The sequence below is a fragment of the Osmerus mordax genome, chromosome 22 (assembly GCF_038355195.1).
Source record: "Osmerus mordax isolate fOsmMor3 chromosome 22, fOsmMor3.pri, whole genome shotgun sequence".
Lineage (NCBI taxonomy): Eukaryota > Metazoa > Chordata > Actinopteri > Osmeriformes > Osmeridae > Osmerus > Osmerus mordax.
Genome location: NC_090071.1, coordinates 10,821,894 through 10,844,757, shown reverse-complemented (window position 1 = coordinate 10,844,757; position 22,864 = coordinate 10,821,894). Strand labels below are relative to the sequence as shown.

Genomic DNA, 22,864 nt, shown 5'->3' with positions numbered 1-22,864 from the left:
TGGGAGAGTCACACAGTGAGGTACTCTGTGAGGCAACTGTCTGGGAGTGTAAATGTTGTCGAGTGAGACTGATGCTGTGGATAGTCTGGAGGGCCGACAAAAAGGTAGAGAGAGAGAGAGAGAGAGAGAGAGAGAGAGAGAGAGAGAGAGAGAGGGGGAGATGCCATGTTTGGAGTGTAGAGGAGGAGTTGTAAACAGTGAGGGTCTTGTCATCCAGCTTCCTCACTGCCCCCCATCCCTCCATCCAGATTAGCATATATATGATTCTGCCATCCTTCCTGTCGGTCTGGTCCTCCACTCTCCAGCTAACACACACACACACACACACACTGACTTCCAAATCATTCAGAGAGCTCAGAGAGGGGTGCAGAAGAGGGATCGATATCGTCAGTTGCTGCTACACCAACTCTCACCCTGGCAAAGTGATACTTATAATGATGGGGAAGATTGACCTGGAACTATTTTGTTCAGCCCTCCACCCAGCCTCTATCCATCCCACTCTCCAGACCCAGGCTGTGGGCTGTCTCGAGTTCATAGACACAGCGTCAGGACACAAACATACTTAAGCTATTCTATCTGACCAGCTGTAAAGGGCTCAATCTTTCTTTCTCTTTATCTCCTGCCTTTTTCTCCTTTTCCGTCTCTTTCTCAACTCCCTCTCCCTGTCTCTCTCTCTCTCTCACTCCCACTTCCTAGTTCCAAGGGAGGAAGGTGCTGATGCATTCCAGTCTATTGCACACGTTCATCAATCAGCTCTTCGATTGGCTATTTCCTAGACACCCTCCCCCGCCATCCCCTACCTGTCACTGGTCAAATCACGATGGAGCTACGAAGCATGCTCCAACAGACCCCAATCACCACTAATACACACACCCATACACAAACACACACACAACACAGGGAAGCAGGCGGTAGAGTTAACAGACCAGAAGGCAGTAAGTAGACGGCAAAACAAGCAGTAAGGATTTCAGAAGCAGGCCCTGAGGCAGACAGTGAAGAAGGTGAAAAGAGCTACATTGGAATAATCAGGGAAAAGTGTTAGTGCTCCTGGAGACTGGGTTGCCAAGGTGACAACTGGGTCAAGTCAATTCAGGTGTAAACAAACCATGTGCAGGAAAGAAGAAGGGAGGAGAGAAGAGAAGAAAAGATGGTTTGACAGAAGACAGAAGGAATGGGGAGAAGCAGAGAAGAGAACCAGAGGAGAGGGGAAACAGGAAACAACACAACAAGTCTGAAATTCAATCAACAGAGTTACTGAAGGATGAAATAGCACAGGCCACTTCGATGTCATGTTACACTATATGTGTGTGTGTGTGTGTGTGGTCTGCGGAGAGCAGGGTGGTGTTTTTCTCTTGACCATGATCCTGTGTCCAGAATCCACAAAACAGGAAACACACACACTTTGGTGACTGAAGTCTTTGTCAATTTCTATCTTAAGACAGTCTCATCCATCATTCTCTCAGAAATACTGCTCTGCAGTTATTTCTACCCTTTTCCTGACAGGATACAGACAGCAGGAATACTACTCATATCACTACTACTGTTACAACTAATACTACCAACACTACTACTTATATTACTGATACCAGTACAAATAACATTACTAGTACTAATAGTTCTGTGTGGTTACATTAATAGTATAGTAAACCCTGTACTTAGGGTTAGCACTATTACTACAAAGAATAACAGAACTACTAGAACTTTCATATTCTGAGTGGATAGCTAAATACAGAGCAAGATGGGGAGAGAGAGAGATGGAGAGACAGGTAATAAATACAGAGAGACAGAGATGGAGAGACAGGTAATAATACAGAGAGACAGACAGATGGAGCAAAAGAGGGAATGATGGAAGGAGGGAAAGAGAACCGAAACAGACAAAGTGAGAGGCAGAGAGAAATTGAGACAGAGGGGGAGAGAGGCGGTGAGGTGATAGTCTCAAAGCCGGTCTCAAATCATGAAATCCCTCTGTTCCTACGAGTCATTAGGTTTTTGCTAACGACTCTCAGCTCCTGGAACCAAGCGGTTAGGGAGAGAAAGAAGGGTAGAAAGACTGACATAAGGCTGAAAGATGGGGGAGAAAATCAGATGTGGAGACAGTATAATCATTGAAACAATGGGTGGTGGGAGTAGACTGTGGTCTGTTTTCAGACATCCTCACATGAAACCAGAACACAACAACTACCCCACAACTGACCCTCGCCGTCAGAGAAACATCCAGCTTACTGCCCATCCACACGTTAGACATCAGACCAAAAACCACGTTGAGCCCTGTTCCTGAGAGCTTTTAGGACTCAATACATGGGTGATCTGCTTTTTTGCTTCCCTCTGAAAAATGTGTGTTTGCATTCCCCTCTGTGAAGCGCATTGTGTTGCCTTCTGGTATGAAATGTGCTATATAAATATATATAATATATATAAAAAGTTAGATTTGATTTACTTTCCCACAGAATGGTACCTCAACCTAATACATAACTGGTGCAGCAAACCAAACACAGTGAAAACACATTTCATTCAGTTAACGTCTCATCGTTAAGACACCTGACTGAAGAATGGTGAGGGCACCATCTGGTGGCTAAACAGCATAGGAATAATTTTTTTGGGGGAATCCACTCATTCTCAGTTGAAGGGTAGAAGACGGAGAATTCACCTCAGGAACAGCATTTATTTATTATATAAATCTTAATTTATTTGGCACTTAGTAAACTTTTCTTATAAAACAGATACAAACAAAAGAAAATGTAATGTTTGTCTTCAATTCCTCAGCTGTTCTAGGGAATTGGGAGTTTTCACCAAGAAAGCCTGGGTATTGGAGCTGCTGTCAGAAGCCTAGTTCCTTAGCTTAGAGTTATTTAGCTGCTAGTGGAAGCCTGGGGGTCGTAGTTCTTCAGCTGCAGGAGGAAGCCTGGGTTGGGGCAGATAGACGGCCTGGCAGCCTTCACTTGGCTGAAGGCATCATCGAATGCTAGCCCCTCCCTTGTCATGAGGTAGCCTATCACCATGGAGGAAGAGCGTGACACTCCGGCGTTACAGTGAACCAGGACCACGCCTTCCTGGGAGGGGGGGGTAAAGACAGAGAGACCGAAATGCAAGGTGTTTGCCCTTAAAGGTATGTCCTTTCTAACACTTCCTTCCTTAGAGGTCTCTAATCTGTCATGTACAAGGTAGGAAGGATACAGTTGTAGACAGTCCCCATTCATGTGCGCCTACCTCTGCCCTGGCCTCCTCTATGAACGCACAGCATTCCGGGAAGTAGGAGGTGATGTCTGTGTCTGGGAGGTCCAACAGGGTGACGGTCCTGTAGTGGAGGAGGTGGGGGAAGGGGTTGGCCACACCGTAGGCTACATTCAGGACATGGGTCACCTGGGGGGGGGGGGGGGGGGGGGGGGGGTTAATCAGTTAAGCGTTAATCAGAAGTTGAATTTATGTATCCATATTAGTGTCACTGGGCTTATCAGGGGTTAGTATTAGGGTGTGTGACAGTAAACTGTGTGTAATATACTGGCCAGTTCCTACCTTGAACTTCCTCAGAACATCCAGGTCATGTGCAGCATCCTGAGAGGCTGCAAAGCAGAGAGAGTTTGCATCACAACTGCTGGAACATACAGGGTCAGGACTCTGTACCCAACCCTAGATTCTGTAAGTAGGCCTACTTGTTGTTATGGTGAATTATCACCAATATTGAGATATTATTATACATTGTTTACATTATGCATGGGTTTTGTAGTTAGGTTGTCGTGTTCTATGATGACTTGTTAGTATGTATATTAGCCTACTGTTAGAATAAAGTAATTTTGCAGGACTGACTGGGCTCGGGCCATGTGAACGGAACAGGCACCACATCCACACCACACACAAGTCTCACAAAGCAACAGAAATGGCCGGACGACCCCGACTTGCAGGTCCAAGCAGCTATCTTCAACGAATCCGAAGGCTGCATCCGATGGCTCTTCGACCTGCTGAACGTCCCCGTCCTTACCCCGGGTCTCAATCAGCCGCCGCCCGGTTACAGTGGTTACCCGCGTGCTCTGCTTTTTCAGTCTATTTTTAGAGAAGCCGTTTATCTCGCAAGTCAGGGAATTCATTGTTCTGTATTGCTTTAAACAGTAACCTTTCCTCGTCAAATCCAAAAATGTGTCAAGTCCATTTCAATCCAAGAGCTCATAAACTGACCAACTCGAAAGTAGATGTTCTAAACAGAAGTCAACGATTTGATCAAGCTGCAGTAAAACAGTCCACAGTCAGCTGTCAAACACGAATGGAATTGTAGCTACGTAAGAGCAATCCATTCCAAATCGTCCCGTGTCCCTTTTTCTTTGACCTTCTCAGATCTAAGATGACTTGGCCTACTTCTTTGTAGTATCCATACCTCTGCTTACACCAAGCCAAGATTACAAGATCTGTGACCAACTTAGAAGACGACGCTCACGGAGGGAGCATTATCCTGGGACGGGACGCATCCGGTATGTGCGTCGTGTTGCAGGAAACAGCCTCGTTCTGAGCGAAAGAGGGCAACACCTATCTTCTAGCCGGAGCGAAAAAAAACAGGGAGACAGCGGGTGGAGTGCGGGGAGATAGCCTAGCTGTTTTCCTTGAATATGGGCGAAATCTAACACTAAAACACGATTTTCTTAGTATTTATTGTAGCCACACTACATTGCAAAGACATCCGACGCGTTTTGGTTCGAGCAGCAGCCTGATCCAGAACCATGTCGCGGGGCGTAATGCAGCCGAGCCAGCAGAAGCTGGCGGAGAAACTCACCATCCTCAATGATCGGGGGATCGGGATGCTCACCCGCATCTATAACATCAAAAAGGTAGTTGATATATCTTTACTGCAATACAATAAAAATATAATATTGTCATGCCTTAGTTAAGAATGTCCCTATAATTGCCTCCGTTCCTGTAGTTGCTAGCTGGATTCTTAGCCGTAGTTACTGTGATGGCTTTCTGGCTAGTTATGCCTGCGAAATATCGGGAAGAGAAGGGAATGCTTCCAAGGCCCAATTTGCTAGTACATGTAGGCAGGCTAGTAGTAGTAGCTAGCTGTAGTAGCGTAGCTAGCTAGCTAATCGTTATGTGACTGTAACATTAGGCAACCTATGGCGGCCGTGAAGTAAATGTATTTAGCCCGGTTTCAGTCAATTTTAATATTTATCAGCTATGAGCCAAGTAGTTAACAGTTATCTTACATTGGTATATCGTTATTTAAACAGTAGCTAGATAGTTAGCTAGCCAGGATCGGATTCTTGAGCCCATGGGTGTTGACGCTCTCTGGTTGATGGGTGGTTTTGGTGCTTGTGCTGACAGCAAATCACGACCAGCAGCACAAATCAGAACTATTAACTGTAATCTGTACCCGCCGTGACAGAGAAAGTCAGGATGGCAGTTAGAGTGACAGAATTGGATTTGGTGATCCAGAGCCCAAATAGAGATGTAGAGTATACGACAAAACGAAGACTATTTGACTGAATGTTTTGGAATTTTTGAGCGTGCGTATGTGGGTGAATGTGTGGGCGGAAGAGAGTGAGAGGAGGGAGGAAGATATATCAAGAAATAGTAGTAGAGAAATAGTGAGAAAAGTAGGGATCACTGTAAGCCCCATGTAATGACCTAGGCCTATTTGTTAATTTGTGTTTGGACACTCCCTAGCCCTAGATTGCCAAGTTTTTGTCAGACAGACAGACAGACAGATTTGGACCATACATACAGGTGGAAATTGTTTAATGTCTCTTGGGATACACACAACTAGGCCTTCAACACATATTCATGAAGCCAATCTAGTCCTAATGATAGGACTGTTCTGATTGTCACTTCTGAGGCATAATAGAGTCTGTAATCGCTCCACATTAAATACCTCTTTCCTGGTCCCTTAGTCATCTGGTTCCTGGCTCATCTGGCCAATCAGGAGAGTTATGTTCTTCAGCCAGGTTATGTGTCCAATCAGAAGAACTCTGCTCCTCAGCCAGGGTATCTGTCCAATCAGGAGAGCTCAGCTCCTCAGTCAGAATTTCTCTCTTCAGTTCTGAAAAGACAACAGCCTGCCCACTCTGTCTATCTCAGCTATACCAGTAACAGTTAGTCTGCACTGCCATGTCATTCTGCATTATACTGTATATCAAGCACAATATAACATAAATAAATACACTTTGGCTACTTCATCATGTTAAATCAAAAGCCTAGCTTTTGGTCATATTAGGTTAGAAAGGCTTGTATGGTCATCTTATGTTAGAAAGTCTAGCTTGGTTATATTATTATGTTAGAAAGCCTAGCTTGGTCATTTTATATTAAAAAGGCTGACATGGTCATGTTACATTAGAAAGCCTACCTTGGTCATGTTATATTAGAAAGGCAAGCATGGTTGTGTTATGTAATGGCTGTCAATGTTTTCTAGTCTACAGAACTGTAACTGCATATGCAGTGGCCCTGTTGCTTAGCAACAGGCTCACTGGAGATGCAGCCAGAGCAGTAGAGAGCAGCAGAATCTACCTCCTCATATCAGCATGTCAGGTTACTGTGTTTCCATGATGATGTTAGCAGTTTATTGGTTCTCAGCTTAGACCAGTTCGTCAGTGATGTCATGCATTGACATATGTGTAATTGACACACAGCAATATAAGTGTGTTTTTCAAAACCAGGTATGTAGACTGCTAGTCTGCAGCATATTCTCTCTTGTTTTTTCTTTTTATTCCTTCAAAGAATGAGGAGAATGAGTCAGTAGCTAGGCATGATCAGCTGAAAGCACAACTGAGAAATTAGCAATGGGCAGCTCGATGCAGAAGGAGAAAATTAAAATGTTTTTTGGTCCATATATAAGATTGTCATCCTTTGCTGGTCCCTGGGACAAAAAGTTGGAGAAGCACTGCCATATGATCTAAAGAATTTCAAGGAAATGCCACCCCCGTACCATGGTTGCCCCATACACGTGATAATGTTGGCCATTTATGGTTAAGGACTAAGCTATAGTGACACAAATAGCTAGCAACATGCCTTCAGTTTGATCAATCAGTAATTTAGCAGTCCATCAACACCATATAAACAGGCCTGGTGATGCTGTAGTCCATACTGTGACTAAAACGTGTGACTAGGCCAAAACCAGCCAAGAAAATATAACCAGAACCAGTCATGTATAAGCACTGAAATATGTTTATAGCTGAAAACATCCAAGTTCAAGTACTGGAATATGTCTAGACTCAGTCAGCAGTGTAATCTGTCTAAAGCCAGAACCAGTAATGTATAAGCGCTGGAATGTCTTTTTCTTACATCAATAAATGCAGTTTGAAAATAACACCCTACTGATATTGTGTTATACAATGCTCTCTGAAACGGGGTTGTTCTAGAATAGGTGACCTGCTGTGCTACCCCTGCATGCTGTTCCCTCTGCCTCTCCCCTGACCCTCCCCCCCCCTACCCAGCACCGAGGTCAGGGGGCAGCCAGAGGTCAACAGGAACAGGAAGTGTAGACCTCTGTCTCATCCTGCGATGTCAGGTTGTGTACAGAGCCAGGGTGGGGCAGCGCCTCAGTAGTTAGGGGTGGTGCACTCTCTGCTGCCCCCACATGGAACCATGTAGCCTAACACCTGTTCTGTTTATCTAAGACCCTTGTTTGAACTAGCTCTGCATGTTAGTTGCTTTGGAGCCTGTTTTGATGTCTACCTCTCTCTCTTTCTGTTACAACGCTTCCCCCCCAGCAAGGACAAGTTTGGAAGGTTTGCACAGCTTTCTCACCTTCCCTGAATCTCAACCTCCTTCTCCTCCTTCCCTTCTCCCCTCCTTTCGCTCTCTGCCTAGTCCCATGTTCCATCCCCCCCTTTCTATGTTACTGGTGTACCCTAGCACTGGTGAATGAGATACCCCACATTAAACGCAACAGAGCCTGACAATTTCCTCAGAATCTGTGCTGTCTTTTTATTTTCTCCAGGCAGGAAGTTTTGGGATAGCATGTCAAGACACAGGAAGTGTGTACGCTGGCTTCTGTCTGATGGTCTCACTGGAGAGTATCAGCTTTGTACTAGGCTAGCTACAAGGGTAGCTTTTATGTGATCCCATAAAAAGATAGAAACAAGGATTGCTTTGATATGATGTACAAGACTATCTATGATGCTAGTTAATGTTACGACAAAACAATGCAGGAGCATATGTGCTAGACTAGCTAATACGACAAGGCTTACATGTTAGACTATCTACATTCTAGGCTAGATAATAATCATGACAAGACTTGGCAATCATCTTCATGCTAGCTAATATGGCCTCCAGTGAATGCTAGCTGTAGTGTCTGTCTGTGTGTAAGTTAGGGAGTGCTCTGTGTTGTCTCACCCTCTGTTTGACTAGTCCTTGTCTCTCAGAAATCTGTGTTGCTAATGCTAACCATCTGTTTTTGAAGTACAGCTACAAGCTAATGCTAATCACCTATTTTTGTAGCTCAACCACAACCTAATGGTAACTAACTGTAGTTTCAGCTGAGCCACATCTCATGCTAACTAACTGTATCTTTAACTAACTGTAACTTCGTTTGAGACACAAGAAAATGCTAACCTATGTATCTGTAGTTGATGCTAACCATTTGTGTGTAGTCCAGAAAAGAAGCTAATGCTAACCATTTGCATGTGTACCTTTAACACAAGTTAATCCTAACCAACTGGATGTGAGTTTTAGACACGGGCATGCTTAGGCTAACTCAATCTGATGACCTTCACACCAAATTAAAATCCCTCTGTTAGTGAAGCTAACTGACTTGAGAGAGGCTGCACCAAGTAGGACAGAATGGTGAGTGTAGGAACACTACCAGGCTTTAGTCCAGCTGGAGACATACCCATAATAACCTACTTGTAGTGAGGGAACAAGCACTAGCTGAGTCAAGCCTGTGTCCTCTGTCCTTTTATCGTTTCATTTTGTATTTTGGCAGTTGCCAACACCATGCAAAATGAAAAGCTGCTGTGTGTGGCTGTCGTGCCGTAATGTCAGGTTGCTGCTGTTATGGCAGATCATAACACTACATAAGCATACAGGGAGGTGGTGATGGTGTAGGTATAAAAGGTATGGACGGCTGTGTTTCTGTTGTTGTTGCTGTCGACAGTCTTAATGTGTAGCCTCCCGGTGAGTACGTTTTTAAGACAGCTTATAGCAGCTTACAACTCCTAAGGTGTGGTCGCCATCACTACAATCTGTGTTCTTGCACACGCATGCGCAGCATCATCCTCATCACATAACACTACGTCTCCCACAATGCACGTCTGCTTCTACACCCAGTTAGTGTTAGAGCAATCACCCTGAGAAAGCCACCCAGTGGAAAACTAGTGTGAAGACAGGACAAACCAGGCAGAACTAAACTTCTGAATCCTTTGGGACTTGAATGATTGAGGCAGCTAAAAACTAAGACAAACACAGGGAACATTCTTAGCCAGGGCTCTCTCTCTCAATTCCCCCCTTTTTCCCTTCTCTTTTCTCTAAATTCATTTCACTCTCCTGCACGTGCTTGCCCTCATTTTCTGTTTTTCTTTCTTCTGTCTCTCTCTCTGTCTTTTTTCCTCCTCTCTCTTTCTCTTCGGTCTCTCTCTCCTGTCTCCTATTCATCCTCAAGCTGTGTTCATCTCCCCTCATCCTGCTGGTCATGCCCGTGTAACACTCAGCCCTTTTCCACTAACACGCACATGCTGGATGTCTGCTAGGCTGCTGGAGCTGTGGCTGTGCCATGTTGATCTGTCCTCTGCTCTATCCGCTCCCCCCTCAGGCATGTGGAGACCCCAAGGCCAAGCCCTCATACCTGGTGGACAAGAACCTGGAGTCGGCTGTCAAGTTCATCGTCCGGAAGTTCCCTGCTGTCGAGACCAGGAACAACAACGTAAGTCGTGTCCACTCACTTCCTGCCAGACAGGAAGTTGTCATCCACCATTATCAGGATCTCAATGTTTTTGTTTGGTGTTGATTGGATGAGTTGTGCGTGCTTGTGTGTTTGTATGTGCGTGCATGTTTTTGAATGCAAAGTAATTTTATGATCACATAACCATACCATTGATTCAAACATTCTTATCTTTGTATGTTTTGTCAGATGTATCAGAGCTGATTTCGTGGTACTGGTCAGAATGTTAGCTTTGCTCTTGGATCAGGTTCAGACTGTTATCTTTGCTGTGTTATTGTGTTGCTAACCGGCTCAGAACAATGTACAGCTTCATCACGTTTAACTGTCAACTGGTCCCTTACGTTGTTTTCTTTGTTTGTCCTTTTTTTATGTTTTGTTTTGCATGCCTTAACTTGGCTTTTTCTGGATTGTTCTTTTTGGTAAGTTTGTTCGATTTTGTCCTATTTTGCTTTGCTAAGCTTTGCTTCATCTTGGTTTGTGTAGTAGAACAGCTTTAGTTTATCAGCTGAAAACCACCTAGACCCAAGGAACCCACAACCTGGATAATATGTCCCCCTCCCAGTCTCATATTGGACAAACAGTCCCCATTCTGGTCTCCTATTGGTCAAACTAACCATGAGCTTCAGTCTCATTCTGCATCAGGTCTTGGGTTCTGTGGTTTAGTGCTGCAGACTTTCTGTCGAGCTGGTATTGTAGGAACTGTACTGTCACACTTAGTCCTGGCTGACATACACTTCAACTTAGATTTAAGTTTAACAGTGGGACATCCATGGAGTTAATGTATTGGATATTCAGTGTGGAGTATACATGAGTTGGAATTGACAAAAACATATCCGGTGGCTTTGGTAGCTCAAGCTGCCTGCATGTGTTTGACCTATGTGAGCAGTGTTGGGGAATCTAGTATGAAAAGGAAGTTACTACAATATGTAGTTAACTGGGACTATCATTTATTGTGCTTTGAGAAACACAAAGTGTACTAGGCATTAGACATTTTGTAAAAAGAATAATCCCTACTAAATTCACAAAATCTAATATAGTGGGGTAGAAGACAAAGACTGATCAGTAGTCATTTCTTTAAAAATTCAATGGTCATAAATGTAGTGCAGTTAACCGGTGTGGTTTCTATAGTTTACTGTACCACTGAATAGTTTCAAGTTATATTAATGAACAATTGAAAACACACTAGCTAGTTGAATTATCACCAAGCTACTCACTGTAAAATGTGGTGACCCTTTTCCCCAGCACCGCAAGCGAGAACGGCTAATGTGGGTCTTCCTGGGTATACTCTGGTCCACTTGACTCTCTGAAGTGACTTTCTGACTAACCTGACCTTGGAGCACATATGTAGTGGCTGTAGCTTCCTAGAACTGACCTGCCCGCTAATTAGCATAGCATGTAGCTGCCTAGAAATCGCATGCCCGCTAATTAGCATAGCATGTAGCTGCTTTGAAATCCCCACTAATTAGCTTAGTACATAGAAGCCCAGATAACATGTCAAAATAATTGGCTAATATGATATTAATTCATATTATATTTCACAGTATTCCACTGGCCACTTCATGTGTGTTTTGAGGTCACCAGCCAATGAGATCTAAAGGATTGAAGAAGGGCTTAAAACAGTTGAAGGGTTAAAACAGTAGCTTAGCAGCTGACTGCTTGACTGCAAGGCTCATGTCCAGTAGCCAGACTGCACCTACTAGAGACATGAGTCTGCCCGGCAGCTCTGACCCGACTGTGGAACGCTGGACATGTTACTTGGTCTTTACTTGTCACATGTCTGTTGGAACACGCTACATGCCTGCGGCCCTGACGTGTGTGTCTGTGTATGCGTGTGTCCACAGCAACAGCTCGCCCAGCTGCAGAAGGAGAAGTCTGAGATCCTGAAGAACCTAGCCCTATACTACTTCACCTTTGTCGATGTCATGGAATTCAAGGTCAGGCTCCACCTACCACCAGGGAAGAAACACTGTAGCAAGACTACTTGAACCTTGTCTGAGTGCTGTTTGAATGTTATACATTTGGTGCAAATATTCTAGTTATAAATTTTCATGATTTGTCCTGAATATTCTTTTCTGTACTGGGGATTTTTCCCCCTTGACTGTTATGTGACTGTTAGAATATTTGAACATGAGCTAACACCATATCTTCCTCTCCCAGGACCATGTCTGTGAACTACTGAACACTATTGATGCCTGCCAAGTCTTCTTTGATATTGTAAGTCTGTCTCTACGTCTATCAAGGAAGAGAATCTAGGGGGTTTCCATAGCAGCCAGTTGTACAGAAGTGCCTCTTTTGTCTGTGTAGACGGTGAACTTTGACCTGACCAAGAACTACCTGGATCTAGTGGTGACCTACACAACACTAATGATGCTGCTGTCCAGAATCGAGGAGAGGAAGGCCATCATCGGCCTTTACAACTACGCCCACGAGATGACCCACGGCGCTAGGTACTGCTAACCCGCTAATCCTAATAGTGGACTACGATGCCTGTTGGTACTAGACACTGCTAGCCCACTAAAGCTATTACCAGCCTGTTCATGTGACCACAGGTAGGGTAATGATGGGGTGTGTTGGTGACTGTGTTCTTTGTTGCCATAGTGACCGGGAGTACCCCCGTCTGGGGCAGATGATCGTAGATTATGAGAACCCCCTGAAGAAGATGATGGAGGAGTTTGTCCCTCATGGCAAGGTGAGTTAAGCTAGCCACAGGACCCGTGACAGGTAGTCTAGCTATACAGGAGGTAGCCACACTCTGGTCATAGTTAACATTTTCCACTTGTTTTCCTCCTCCACCCTTCTTTCCTTTCTTGTTGCCTTCTCCATTATCCTCCCTTCTCCCCTCTCCACCACCTCCTCTCCAGTCTCTGTCGGAGGCTCTGGTGTCTCTTCAGATGGTTTACCCCAGGAGGAACCTGTCAGCTGACCAGTGGAGGAACGCTCAGCTGCTCAGTCTAATCAGTGCCCCCAGCACCATGCTGAACCCCGCCCAATCAGACACGGTCAGTGGCCTGCCCTGCCCAATCAGACACTGTCCACACCCAGCACCAGCCAATCAGACACAGTGTTAGAAGTGGGACCAATGTTGCTGTTTGTTGCAGATGCCATGTGAATATTTGTCCCTGGACGCCATGGAGAAATGGATTGTGTGTAAGTGAACCTCTCATTACCATCACCTGCACTCAGGCTGTCATACAGAAACACACACCTACCGACAAGATGAGTTTCACAGTAGCAACCTTTAGCATGTCAGCATTGGGTTTAGCATCATGCTAACCTTTCCATTGGGGTGAATGGCGTGCGCTAACGCCCTGCGTCCCCGCAGTCGGGTTCATCCTGTGCCACGCGGTGCTGACCAGCGACGCGGCGGCCCTCAGCCTGTGGAAGCTGGCCCTGCAGAGCTCCACGTGCCTGTGCCTGTTCAGGGACGAGGTGTTCCACATACACAAGGCTGCCGAGGACTTGTTTGTAAACATCCGCGGGTGAGGCAACACGCACACCTGAAAACACACACACACGCGTCTGAACACACCTGCACACACACAGTACACACGAAAACGTACACACATAGTATACACACACTCGCACGTAGACACGGCGTATGAATGCACATGCATGTCGGTTTGTGTAAACCACGTCTTCTGTGTTTCAGCTACAACAAACGTATCAATGACATCAGAGAATGCAAGGAGCAGGCCCTCTCTCACGCGTACGTACCCCCTCCTCTGCCCTCTCTTCTGTCTCTCCTCCCCCCTTTACACCCAACCTTTACCCTCTCTCTGCTCCTCCATTTTCTCTCACCTCCTTCTCCTCTCTATCTCCATCTTCTCAACGATTTATTAATCTGAGTAAATTATGTATGAAGCATTAACTGTGCGCGCGTGCACGTGTGTGTGTGTGCGTTACAGTGGTTCAATGCACAGAGAAAGGCGTAAGTTCCTGAGGTCTGCTCTGAAGGAGCTGGCTACTGTCCTAGCTGACCAGCCTGGTCTGCTGGGCCCCAAGGTACACACACACTGTCTGTCTCCCTCTCTCTGTCGCTCTGGCTCTCTCTCACACACACACACGCACACACAATCTGTCTCGTACACACATACACATACTCACAGAAACACAATCTCTCCCACTTATAGCCTTTTTTCACTCTGAAAGGGGGACTGCCAACGGAAATGAGCCTTTTGGCTATAAATGGGGCATTTACATTTTAATGTTCATGAATGCACACTGTCCCTCTTGATCAAATAAATTGAACTGAAATTGAAAAACGCTTGCTCTCTCTCTCTCTCTTTCTCACGCACACACACACACAGTTTCACCCGTGTGTTCATATCTCTCTATCTCTCTCCCTCGTCCCCAGGCTCTGTTTGTGTTCATGGCTCTGTCGTTCGCCCGCGATGAGATCATCTGGCTGCTGCGGCACGCCGACAACATCCAGAAGAAGAGCACAGACGACTTCATCGACAAGTAAGATGGAGGGGGGGGGGGGGGGGCGCGGCCATGCTGGACACACTTACATACTACGTGAATAACAGTGCAGAACGGACTTCAGCTAACCTCCCTGCACCGCCCCTGTCCTCAGACACATAGCAGAGCTGATCTTCTACATGGAGGAGCTGAGGGCTCACGTCAGGAAGTACGGCCCGGTGATGCAGCGGTACTACGTCCAGTACCTGTCCGGCTTCGATGCCGTGGTGCTCAACGAGCTGGTGCAGGTGGGTGACACACACTCGCAGACGCACGCGCGTGTGTGTGTGACGTGCATTATGTACACACCCCTGAGAGGCCTTTCTAAGCGGATCTCTCCTGCAGAACCTGTCTGTGTGTCCGGAGGATGAGTCTATCATCATGTCTTCCTTCGTCAACACTATGACCTCTCTCAGCGTCAAACAAGGTAACCATGGATACCGCTCTCCGTGCTCTGCTACTAGATGGATTTGGTCATGTTACAGAGGGGTTACAGTGGGGTTGTGTTCATGTTACAGTGTGGTCACAGTCTGGTTGTGTTCATGTTACAGTGGGGTTACAGTGTGGTTGTGTTCATGTCACAGTGTGGTCACAGTGTGGTTGTGTTCGTGTTACAGTGGAGGATGGAGACGTGTTTGACTTCCGGGGCATGAGGCTGGACTGGTTCCGTCTGCAGGTATGTAATACTAGCCAGACTAACTAGACTGACCAGGCTAACTAACTAGGCTGACCAGGCTAACTAGCTAGACTAACTACACTGACCAGGCTAACTAACTACACTGACCAGGCTAACTAACTAGGCTGACCAGGCTAACTAGCTAGACTAACTACACTGACCAGGCTGACCAGGCTAACTAACTAGACTGACCAGGCTAACTAGCTAGGCTGACCAGGCTAACTAGCTAGACTAACTACACTGACCAGGCTAACTAACTAGACTGACCAGGCTAACTAACTAGGCTGACCAGGCTAACTAGCTAGACTAACTAGATTGACTTGGGATATTTTATTCAAATTCCATGCTGAAGTATTGGTGTGTTTCCAGGCCTACACCAGTGTGTCGAAGGCGTCTCTGGGCATAGCGGACCACCGCGAGCTGGGCAAGATGATGAACACCATCATCTTCCACACCAAGATGGTGGACTCCCTGGTGGAGATGCTGGTGGAGACATCAGACCTCTCTATCTTCTGGTACAACTCAGCCCTCCTCACCCTCTCCCCACAACTCACCCCTCAGTTTCTTCTCCTCAACCCTTCCTCCCTCTCTCCTAATCCCCACCTCTCACCCCTACCTCTCTCTCCTCACCCCCACCTCTCTCTCTCTCTCTCTCCTCACTCCCTTCGAACCCCTATTCTTCCAGTGGAGGTCAGGTGTAGTTTGTCTCGTGTGACGTGCTCCTCCTGTCTCCGGTAGCTTCTACAGCCGGGCGTTTGAGAAGATGTTCCAGCAGTGTCTGGAGCTGCCCTCTCAGTCGCGCCACTCCATCTCCTTCCCCCTGCTCTGCACACACTTCATGAGCTGCACCCACGAGCTCTGCCCAGAGGAGGTAAGGACTGCAGCCTGGACACACGCACACACACACACACACACACACACACATACTCGGAACAATCCTCCTTCTTCACCCTCATCCTCATCCTTCTCCTGTCTATGTATGTATGTGTGACTGCGTATCTCAGTGCGTGTGTGCTTGTGTGTGTGAGTGCGTATCTCAGTGCGTGTGTGCTTGTGTGTGTGACTGCGTATCTCAGTGTGTGTGTGTGTGACTGCGTGTCTCAGTGTGTGTGTGTGTGTGTGTGTGTGACTGTGTGTCTCTGTGTGTGTGTGTGTGTGTGTGTGACTGCGTGTCTCAGTGTGTGACAGTGAGCTCCCTCCACCTCCATGCTCTGGTCCTGAGTAGTTAACTACCTGTGTGTGTGTGCTTGCCCCCAGCGGCATCACATTGGAGACCGCAGCCTGTCTCTCTGCAACATGTTCCTGGACGAGATGGCCAAGCAGGCACGCAACCTCATCACCGACATCTGCACTGAGCAGTGCACACTGAGCGACCAGGTCAGTCTCTCACACACACACACACACACCTGCTCGGTGACAAGGTCAGACACCCGAACTCACGCGTTTAGACAAACAGCAAATTGCCCTCTGACAGTGTATATGAAGTCTATTATATATTGCTGACTCTGTGTGTGTGTGTGTGTGTGTGTGCACAGCTGCTGCCCAAGCACTGTGCTAAGACCATCAGCCAGGCGGTGAACAAGAAGTCTAAGAAGCAGACGGGGAAGAAGGGCGAGCCGGAGAGAGAGAAGCCCGGGGTGGAGAGCATGAGGAAGAACAGACTGCTGGTCACCAAGTAGGAGCAGGGGGAGGGGTATGGGAGAGGGGGAATGTGTGTGTGTGTGTGGGGGGGGGAGGGGTGAGAGAGAGTGTGTGTGTGTGTGTGGGGGGGGGGAGGAGGGGTGAGAGAGAGTGTGTGTGTGGGGGGGGGGGGTGAGAGAGAGAGAGTGTGTGTGTGGGGGGGGGGGGTGAGAGAGAGTATGTGTGTGTGTGGGGGGGGAGGGGTGAGAGAGAGAGAGTGTGTGTGTGTGGGGGGGGGGGTGTGAGAGAGAGAGAGAGAGAGTATGTGTGTGTGTGTGTGTGTGTGTGGGGGGGTGTTATCAATGACTGAGGCTGTCTGGGGAATCTTTTCAGTTATAAGAGTCAGGTTGATTGTGTGTGTGTGTGTTCCAGTCTGGACAAGCTGCACACCGCCCTCTCAGAGCTGTGCTTCTCCATCAACTACGTGCCCAACATGGTGGTGTGGGAGCACACCTTTACTCCTCGCGAGTACCTCACCTCCCACCTGGAGATACGCTTCACCAAGTACGTACACACACACACACACTTCTTGGACAATATTCTAGAAAGTTCCATGTATTTCTGTTGCACCCCATGGTTCATTCATTTTGTGATTGAGTTACACTCTGGGTGGTTGTCATTCTCAGACACCACCGGTGTCTCCCAGACAGCTTTAGACTAGAAAAGTTGACATACCACGATAAAACCGAGCTGGAACACATCTGACACACAAACCCCAAATGGTCTGCTTTGTATGACAACCCTAACCCTTCTCCTCTTCCTCCCCCCCCCCCCCCCCCCCCCCACCTCCCCAGATCCATCGTGGGGATGACCATGTACAACCAGGCCACGCAGGAGATCGCCAAGCCGTCGGAGCTGCTGACGAGCGTGCGGGCCTACATGACGGTGCTGCAGTCCATAGAGAACTACGTGCAGATCGACATCACGCGCGTCTTCAACAACGTGCTGCTGCAGCAGACCCAGCACCTGGACAGTCACGGAGAACCCACCATCACCAGCCTCTACACCAACTGGTGGGCACGCGCTCGCATGCCCTCTCTCGCTTTCTCACACGCACACACACACGCTCTGACACGCTCACATGCAGTTCTCCCATGCTTAGGCATTCACACAGACACACGTTTGTTAGGCATTCAAAAAAGACTGCACACAGTCAGGTGTGTGATGTGGTTGTTGGTGTGCGTGCGTGCAGGTACCTGGAGACCCTGCTGCGTCAGGTCAGTAACGGCCACATCGCCTACTTCCCAGCCATGAAGGCGTTCGTCAACCTGCCCACGGAGAACGAGCTCACCTTCAACGCCGAGGAGTATTCTGACATCTCGGGTGAGCACGTACACACACACACACATAACCCTATCTGAGCGGGAGTGTAATACTAATCCGAGGTGTGTGTTGCAGAGATGCGCTCCCTGTCAGAGCTGCTGGGGCCGTACGGGATGAAGTTCCTGAGCGAGAGTCTGATGTGGCATATCTCCTCCCAGGTGGCAGAGCTCAAGGTGAGAACACGCGCACTCGGGCTGGGCGATAACAAAATATACGACTTCCCTCAATGAAGATGTAGTAACGTGAATTCCTTTTCAATAATATCGATAATGTCGATAGAGAATAATTAGGAACAGCAGTCCATTTCATTTCTGTGACGCAGCAGGACGTTGCACAGAAATGGTAGCCTACGCTCACTAAAATATACTGAGCGCCTCAAGTGGAGTAGCTAATGTTAACCGTGGAAAATGAGTCTTATTGCCGAAAACAGTGGCAGAGATAGCCATGGCAAGGGAGCAACTTCCAGTGAAGAAATTATTGATAAAAAGGGTTCGTCTTCTTCAGTTATTTGGAAATGGTTGGGCTTTTTTAAATCCGACAAAGAGCAGAGCAATGTTCGGTGCAAATTGTGTAGTAAACAAACAGGTAGCCTTTTTTACCACCTGAAGCAAAGTCACTCGTTGGAACATGCAGAAAGTGTGAGTTTGCTCCAAGGTATTGATAAAAAGCAAGGTTTTAAAAATGTTAAGTTACTTGACCCCAGGTACGTGCTCCCTGGCCGCAAACATTTCTCTCACACCGCGCTGCCAAAACTTTATGCCGAGTGTAGGGAAACAGTTGAGGAAGAGACTTATTTTGCTACTACTGTGGATCTGTGGTCTATCGTCTTAATTATCGTTATCGAATGGAAATATAAATATCGATAATTTTTTACCCATATCGCCCAGCCCTAACGCGCACACACACACACATACGTAGCGATAAACCCTACCTGTAGACCAAGTGATGTGATGAGTGGTATTTCTCCCTGTAGAAACTGGTGGTTGACAACGTGGAGGTGCTGACTCAGATGAGGACCAGCTTTGACAAACCAGAACAGATGGCTGCGCTCTTCAAGAAGCTCTCCTGTAAGTCTCGCTGTCTCTCTGCCTCTCTCTTTTCTCTCTCTCTCTCTGTCTGCCTTCACCTCTGACCGTGTTGTCGTTGTGTTCCAGCTGTCGACAGCGTTCTGAAGAGGATGACCATCATCGGCGTCATCCTGTCCTTCCGCTCTCTCGCACAGGAGGCACTCCGCGACGTAAGCCAATCCAGACACAAACCCGCACACCTCCCAGCCAATCCCAGCACATCTTCTACCCATCATGCAGCAGTGCTCTAACCCCCTCCCGCCCTCCCCAGGTGCTGTCCTGTCACATCCCCTTCCTGGTCAGTTCTGTGGAGGACTTCAAGGATCACATCCCCAGGGAGACTGACATGAAGGTGGGACACACACACTCTCGCACATCTGCACCCACACACACGTGTTCTAGTGTCGACCTGTGTGACATCACTCCCTGTGTGTGCAGGTGGCCATGAACGTGTACGAGCTGTCGTCTGCGGCCGGTCTGCCCTGCGAGATCGACCCTGCTCTGGTGGTGGCGCTGTCCTCCCAGAAGTCTGGTGAGACACACACACACCATACACACACACACCATACACACACACCATACACACACACCATACACACACACCATACACACACACACCATACACACACACACGCTCACACACACTTTTACACAAACGCCTCCTCAGTTGGCCTGTCATTAACAGTGTGTGTGTGTGTGTGTGTTGCAGAGAACATCAGTCCAGAGGAGGAGTACAAAATCGCCTGTCTTCTGATGGTGTTTGTGGCAGTCTCCATGCCAACGCTGGCCAGCAACGTCATGTCCCAGTACAGCCCAGCTATCGAAGGTAGCCACGGCAACCGCCATGCCGCGGAAATCAGAATAGAAATATATCCAAGTGGGTTCTAATGCTGGGTTCTGATGTCCTACGCCGAGTCCTAAGGCTTTGTTTGTCTTGTTTCAGGCCACTGTAACAACATCCACTGCCTGGCCAAAGCCATCAACCAGATAGCTGCTGCTCTCTTTACTATTCATAAGGGAAGCATCGAGGACCGTCTCAAGGAGTTCCTGGCTGTACGTACCACACACACACACATACGTCAATACACACTTAAATCAATACTGACAAGCAGTGCTAACCCTGTATGTGTTTGTGTAGCTGGCCTCCTCCAGCCTGTTGAAGATCGGTCAGGAAACAGACAAGATGACAACACGCAACCGAGAGTCTGTCTACCTCCTGCTGGACATGGTCAGTACTGCAGCACCCCTCTCCCCTCCAAACGCTGTCACACACACACACACACACACACGCCAACAGGCTTGCTGAAGTGTGTGTGTGTGTGTTCCAGATCGTGCAAGAGTCTCCCTTCCTCACCATGGACCTGCTGGAGTCGTGTTTCCCGTACGTTCTCCTGAGGAATGCCTACCACGCCGTGTACAAGCAGAGCATCAGCGCCTCTGCCTAGAACCCAGAACCCAGAACCGGGACTCAGTCCTGGGCCCGGGCCCCGTCCCAACAGTCTGCAGTGGCCTCCTCCTCTCCATTCCTCCTCTGAGTCATCAGAGCAGACCAGAGCCACGCTCCTCTCCAGCAGGAAGCCACTCCAGACCCCCGGGGACGCCGTCGCCCTCCGCTGGCCGCTGTCGACACTGCAGCCATCCTCCATCACGATGACATCATATTAACGCGCCGTCGTTTCGAAAAGGTCATAGTTGCCTATACTGTATGTTTTGGTTGATTTAAGAAAAGAAAAACGAACAAACAAAACAACAACAACAAAAAAAAAGAGAAAAATCCTAGTGACACTAAACACTAAAACATCCATTTTTGACAAAGCATCGGTGTTTCAACATATTGTAGAGATGATATAAAAGAAACTGTTGTGGATAATGGTGGGGAGGGGTGGGGGGTTAGGGGGGGGGGGGGGGTGTCTCTCTATCCTGCTGCGATCACGATGGGCTGCAGCCGCAACGACAAAACCAGTGATTCTTTCTTTTTTAGGTGGTTTAGATTTTGTGGGGTATCTTCTGTGCGGTCTTCTTCTTCTTCTTCAGTGTGAACATGTGTGTTTTTTACAGGTTTTGTTTTGATCTGAATGATTTGCCAAATCCTCCCTGGGGGTGTAACAGAGAGACACGCAGGCCGGCCGACTGGCTTAGTGACCAGAAGCACCTGGTGTTTGTACAAAAACATAGTATAATTTTATAACTAACTCATAACCCCCCTTCCCCCCGCTCCTCTCCTCCCCTGCCTCCCCCCCCCACCACCCTCCTTTCTGCTCTGGTATAAACATTCAGACATATTTATTGGATGTTTATAAATTGTTCTTCCTTAACCACTTTTTATATGTTTTCAATTTTTGAGAATTCCACTGTAACTTCCATAACATGAATAAAAGACTAGGATTCTACTATCATGTTTTGTGCTGTGATGTGTGTGTGTGTGTGTGTGTGTGTGTGTGTAAGTGCTGGGCGAGGAAAGGGGGCGGCGGTTTGAGGTGGACTGGGTGGGTGGGGCGAGTGCTGCTGTTTACTCACCAGCTTTTGAAATGTAAATGAATCACACACAGTCAAACAGCGCAGTGTCACACAAACACAGCATCGGCGAGCGAGCCTGTTTTGTAGGGGTCTATAATGAGCCTGTATTATCTGACCGAACAATACAGAGCTGAGCAAACCACAGCTGATGATGTCACATGGACCCACTCAGACGGATGATTCACCCGGAGCTCACTGCACTGTTATCGCTCTCTTACAACGTTAATATCAGCGCTGGAACTTTCTGGAAGCATTCCACAAAGTAGAGACATTCAGTCCTCCACCCCTCCAGTCTTCCAGACCTTGCAGCAGGTGTCTGTTCTCTCACTTCCTCAATGTTCTCACACCATGGCCGTGGTGCCGTGGGTCGCCATGGAGACCATCCCATCATCAGTCATGTCTGGAGAGCAGACGGAGCTGATGGATGGTGTTGTAGAACCTTCATGGTGTTCCTTCCTGCTCTGATCTGAACCACAGGGCAAGAATATCTGACAGCTCCACTGCGTGTGTGTGTGCTTGCCTGCGTGTGTTTGCCCCCTCCCCCCCCCCCCACACACACACACACAAATGTGTTGAGAGAAAGTGAGAGAGGTGTGTGTGTTTGCAATTACACACTTTATTTCCCCGGAGATTCTCTCCAGGAGCCAAGGGGTGCGTGTCTGATGTCCAAGCCCAGCTTGTCTGCAGTCTCCTGGGCTGGAGCAGCTCCGGCGGACAGCCTCTGGAGATCACAACCATCTGCTCTCTGCTCAGGGAGAATGAACACACCTGCGACACACTCACTGAACCCCCACAGTTACACACACACGTACACACACACACTGCAACAAAGAGAGCTAAGGGCTGCAGCACAGTTGTGACCCAGTGCAGAGGAGAGGGTCAGTGCAGAGGCTTGTTGGTCGGTGAACGCAAAAGCCTGGGTCTGGAGCACGGGGAGAGAGAGGGAGAGAAGGAGCGGAAGAGAGGGAAAGTGCATGAGAGTGAGAAAGCGGGAGAGGGGCGGGGGGTGTCTGAGAGGGGTGTTGAGTGAATGATATGGAGAGGGAAGGGACCCACCTTCCTCTCACCCCCCCCACCCCTTCTCTCATACGCCACCCTTTCCCGCTTCCTCTGAATGAGAGCGAGAAAGAGGGAGAGAGTGAGGGGTGTAAGGGGGAGCGTGTGGGAGAGGGGGGTGAATGAAAGAGAGAGGGAGAGGACTGAGTGTTTAAGAGAGAGAGGGCGAGGGGAGAGTATGAGAGTGGGTAAGGGGGGAGTGTATGAGAGAGAGAGAGGGGGGGGTGA

General features: G+C 47.9%; 2 protein-coding genes across 6 annotated transcripts; one reads left to right on the top strand and one right to left on the bottom strand.

Moving 5' to 3' along the window:
* Window positions 1-2,652: 2,652 nt before the first annotated feature.
* Window positions 2,653-4,374, bottom strand: LOC136966121 (dual specificity protein phosphatase 19-like). 2 transcript variants are annotated; one of them, XM_067260523.1, is made up of 4 exons: window positions 3,854-4,374; window positions 3,514-3,560; window positions 3,208-3,360; window positions 2,653-3,050 (listed from the first exon to the last, which is right to left on the bottom strand). In XM_067260523.1, exons 1-4 carry the CDS (start codon window positions 4,080-4,082, stop codon window positions 2,850-2,852), a joined length of 630 nt encoding a protein of 209 aa, XP_067116624.1. In that variant the 5' UTR covers window positions 4,083-4,374; the 3' UTR covers window positions 2,653-2,849. The 2 variants fall into 2 exon arrangements, with proteins under 2 accessions (XP_067116624.1, XP_067116625.1); XM_067260524.1 differs by having other exon boundaries at window positions 3,863-4,374.
* Window positions 4,375-4,531: 157 nt separating this feature from the next.
* Window positions 4,532-21,453, top strand: nckap1 (NCK-associated protein 1). 4 transcript variants are annotated; one of them, XM_067260295.1, is made up of 32 exons: window positions 4,532-4,814; window positions 7,689-7,706; window positions 9,728-9,838; window positions 11,704-11,790; window positions 12,014-12,070; window positions 12,161-12,303; window positions 12,455-12,545; window positions 12,718-12,855; window positions 12,955-13,003; window positions 13,179-13,335; window positions 13,506-13,562; window positions 13,762-13,858; window positions 14,211-14,317; window positions 14,433-14,565; window positions 14,663-14,744; window positions 14,935-14,993; window positions 15,363-15,508; window positions 15,732-15,864; window positions 16,251-16,370; window positions 16,529-16,668; window positions 17,046-17,177; window positions 17,468-17,686; window positions 17,866-17,996; window positions 18,072-18,169; window positions 18,970-19,063; window positions 19,151-19,233; window positions 19,335-19,415; window positions 19,502-19,595; window positions 19,773-19,889; window positions 20,007-20,116; window positions 20,202-20,291; window positions 20,392-21,453. In XM_067260295.1, the coding sequence occupies exons 1-32, from the start codon at window positions 4,707-4,709 to the stop codon at window positions 20,506-20,508; spliced, it is 3,399 nt and encodes a 1,132-aa protein (XP_067116396.1). In that variant the 5' UTR covers window positions 4,532-4,706; the 3' UTR covers window positions 20,509-21,453. The 4 variants fall into 4 exon arrangements, with proteins under 4 accessions (XP_067116396.1, XP_067116395.1, XP_067116399.1 ...); XM_067260294.1 differs by having other exon boundaries at window positions 11,698-11,790; XM_067260298.1 differs by lacking the exon at window positions 7,689-7,706.
* Window positions 21,454-22,864: the final 1,411 nt, after the last annotated feature.

What these genes read in the sequence shown, in the direction of transcription:
- LOC136966121 (XM_067260523.1), bottom strand. Translation starts at nt 4,082, where the DNA reads ATGAATTCCCTGACTTGCGAGATAAACGGCTTCTCTAAAAATAGACTG. An exon ending in ATGTTCTGAGGAAGTTCAAG is followed by an intron (nt 3,361 to 3,513) that starts GTAGGAACTGGC and finishes CCCCCCCCCCAG; the next exon opens with GTGACCCATGTCCTGAATGT. An exon ending in TAGAGGAGGCCAGGGCAGAG is followed by an intron (nt 3,051 to 3,207) that starts GTAGGCGCACAT and finishes CCCCCCTCCCAG; the next exon opens with GAAGGCGTGGTCCTGGTTCA.
- nckap1 (XM_067260294.1), top strand. Translation starts at nt 4,707, where the DNA reads ATGTCGCGGGGCGTAATGCAGCCGAGCCAGCAGAAGCTGGCGGAGAAA. An exon ending in GCTCTTCAAGAAGCTCTCCT is followed by an intron (nt 19,064 to 19,150) that starts GTAAGTCTCGCT and finishes GTTGTGTTCCAG; the next exon opens with CTGTCGACAGCGTTCTGAAG. An exon ending in GTACAGCCCAGCTATCGAAG is followed by an intron (nt 19,890 to 20,006) that starts GTAGCCACGGCA and finishes GTCTTGTTTCAG; the next exon opens with GCCACTGTAACAACATCCAC.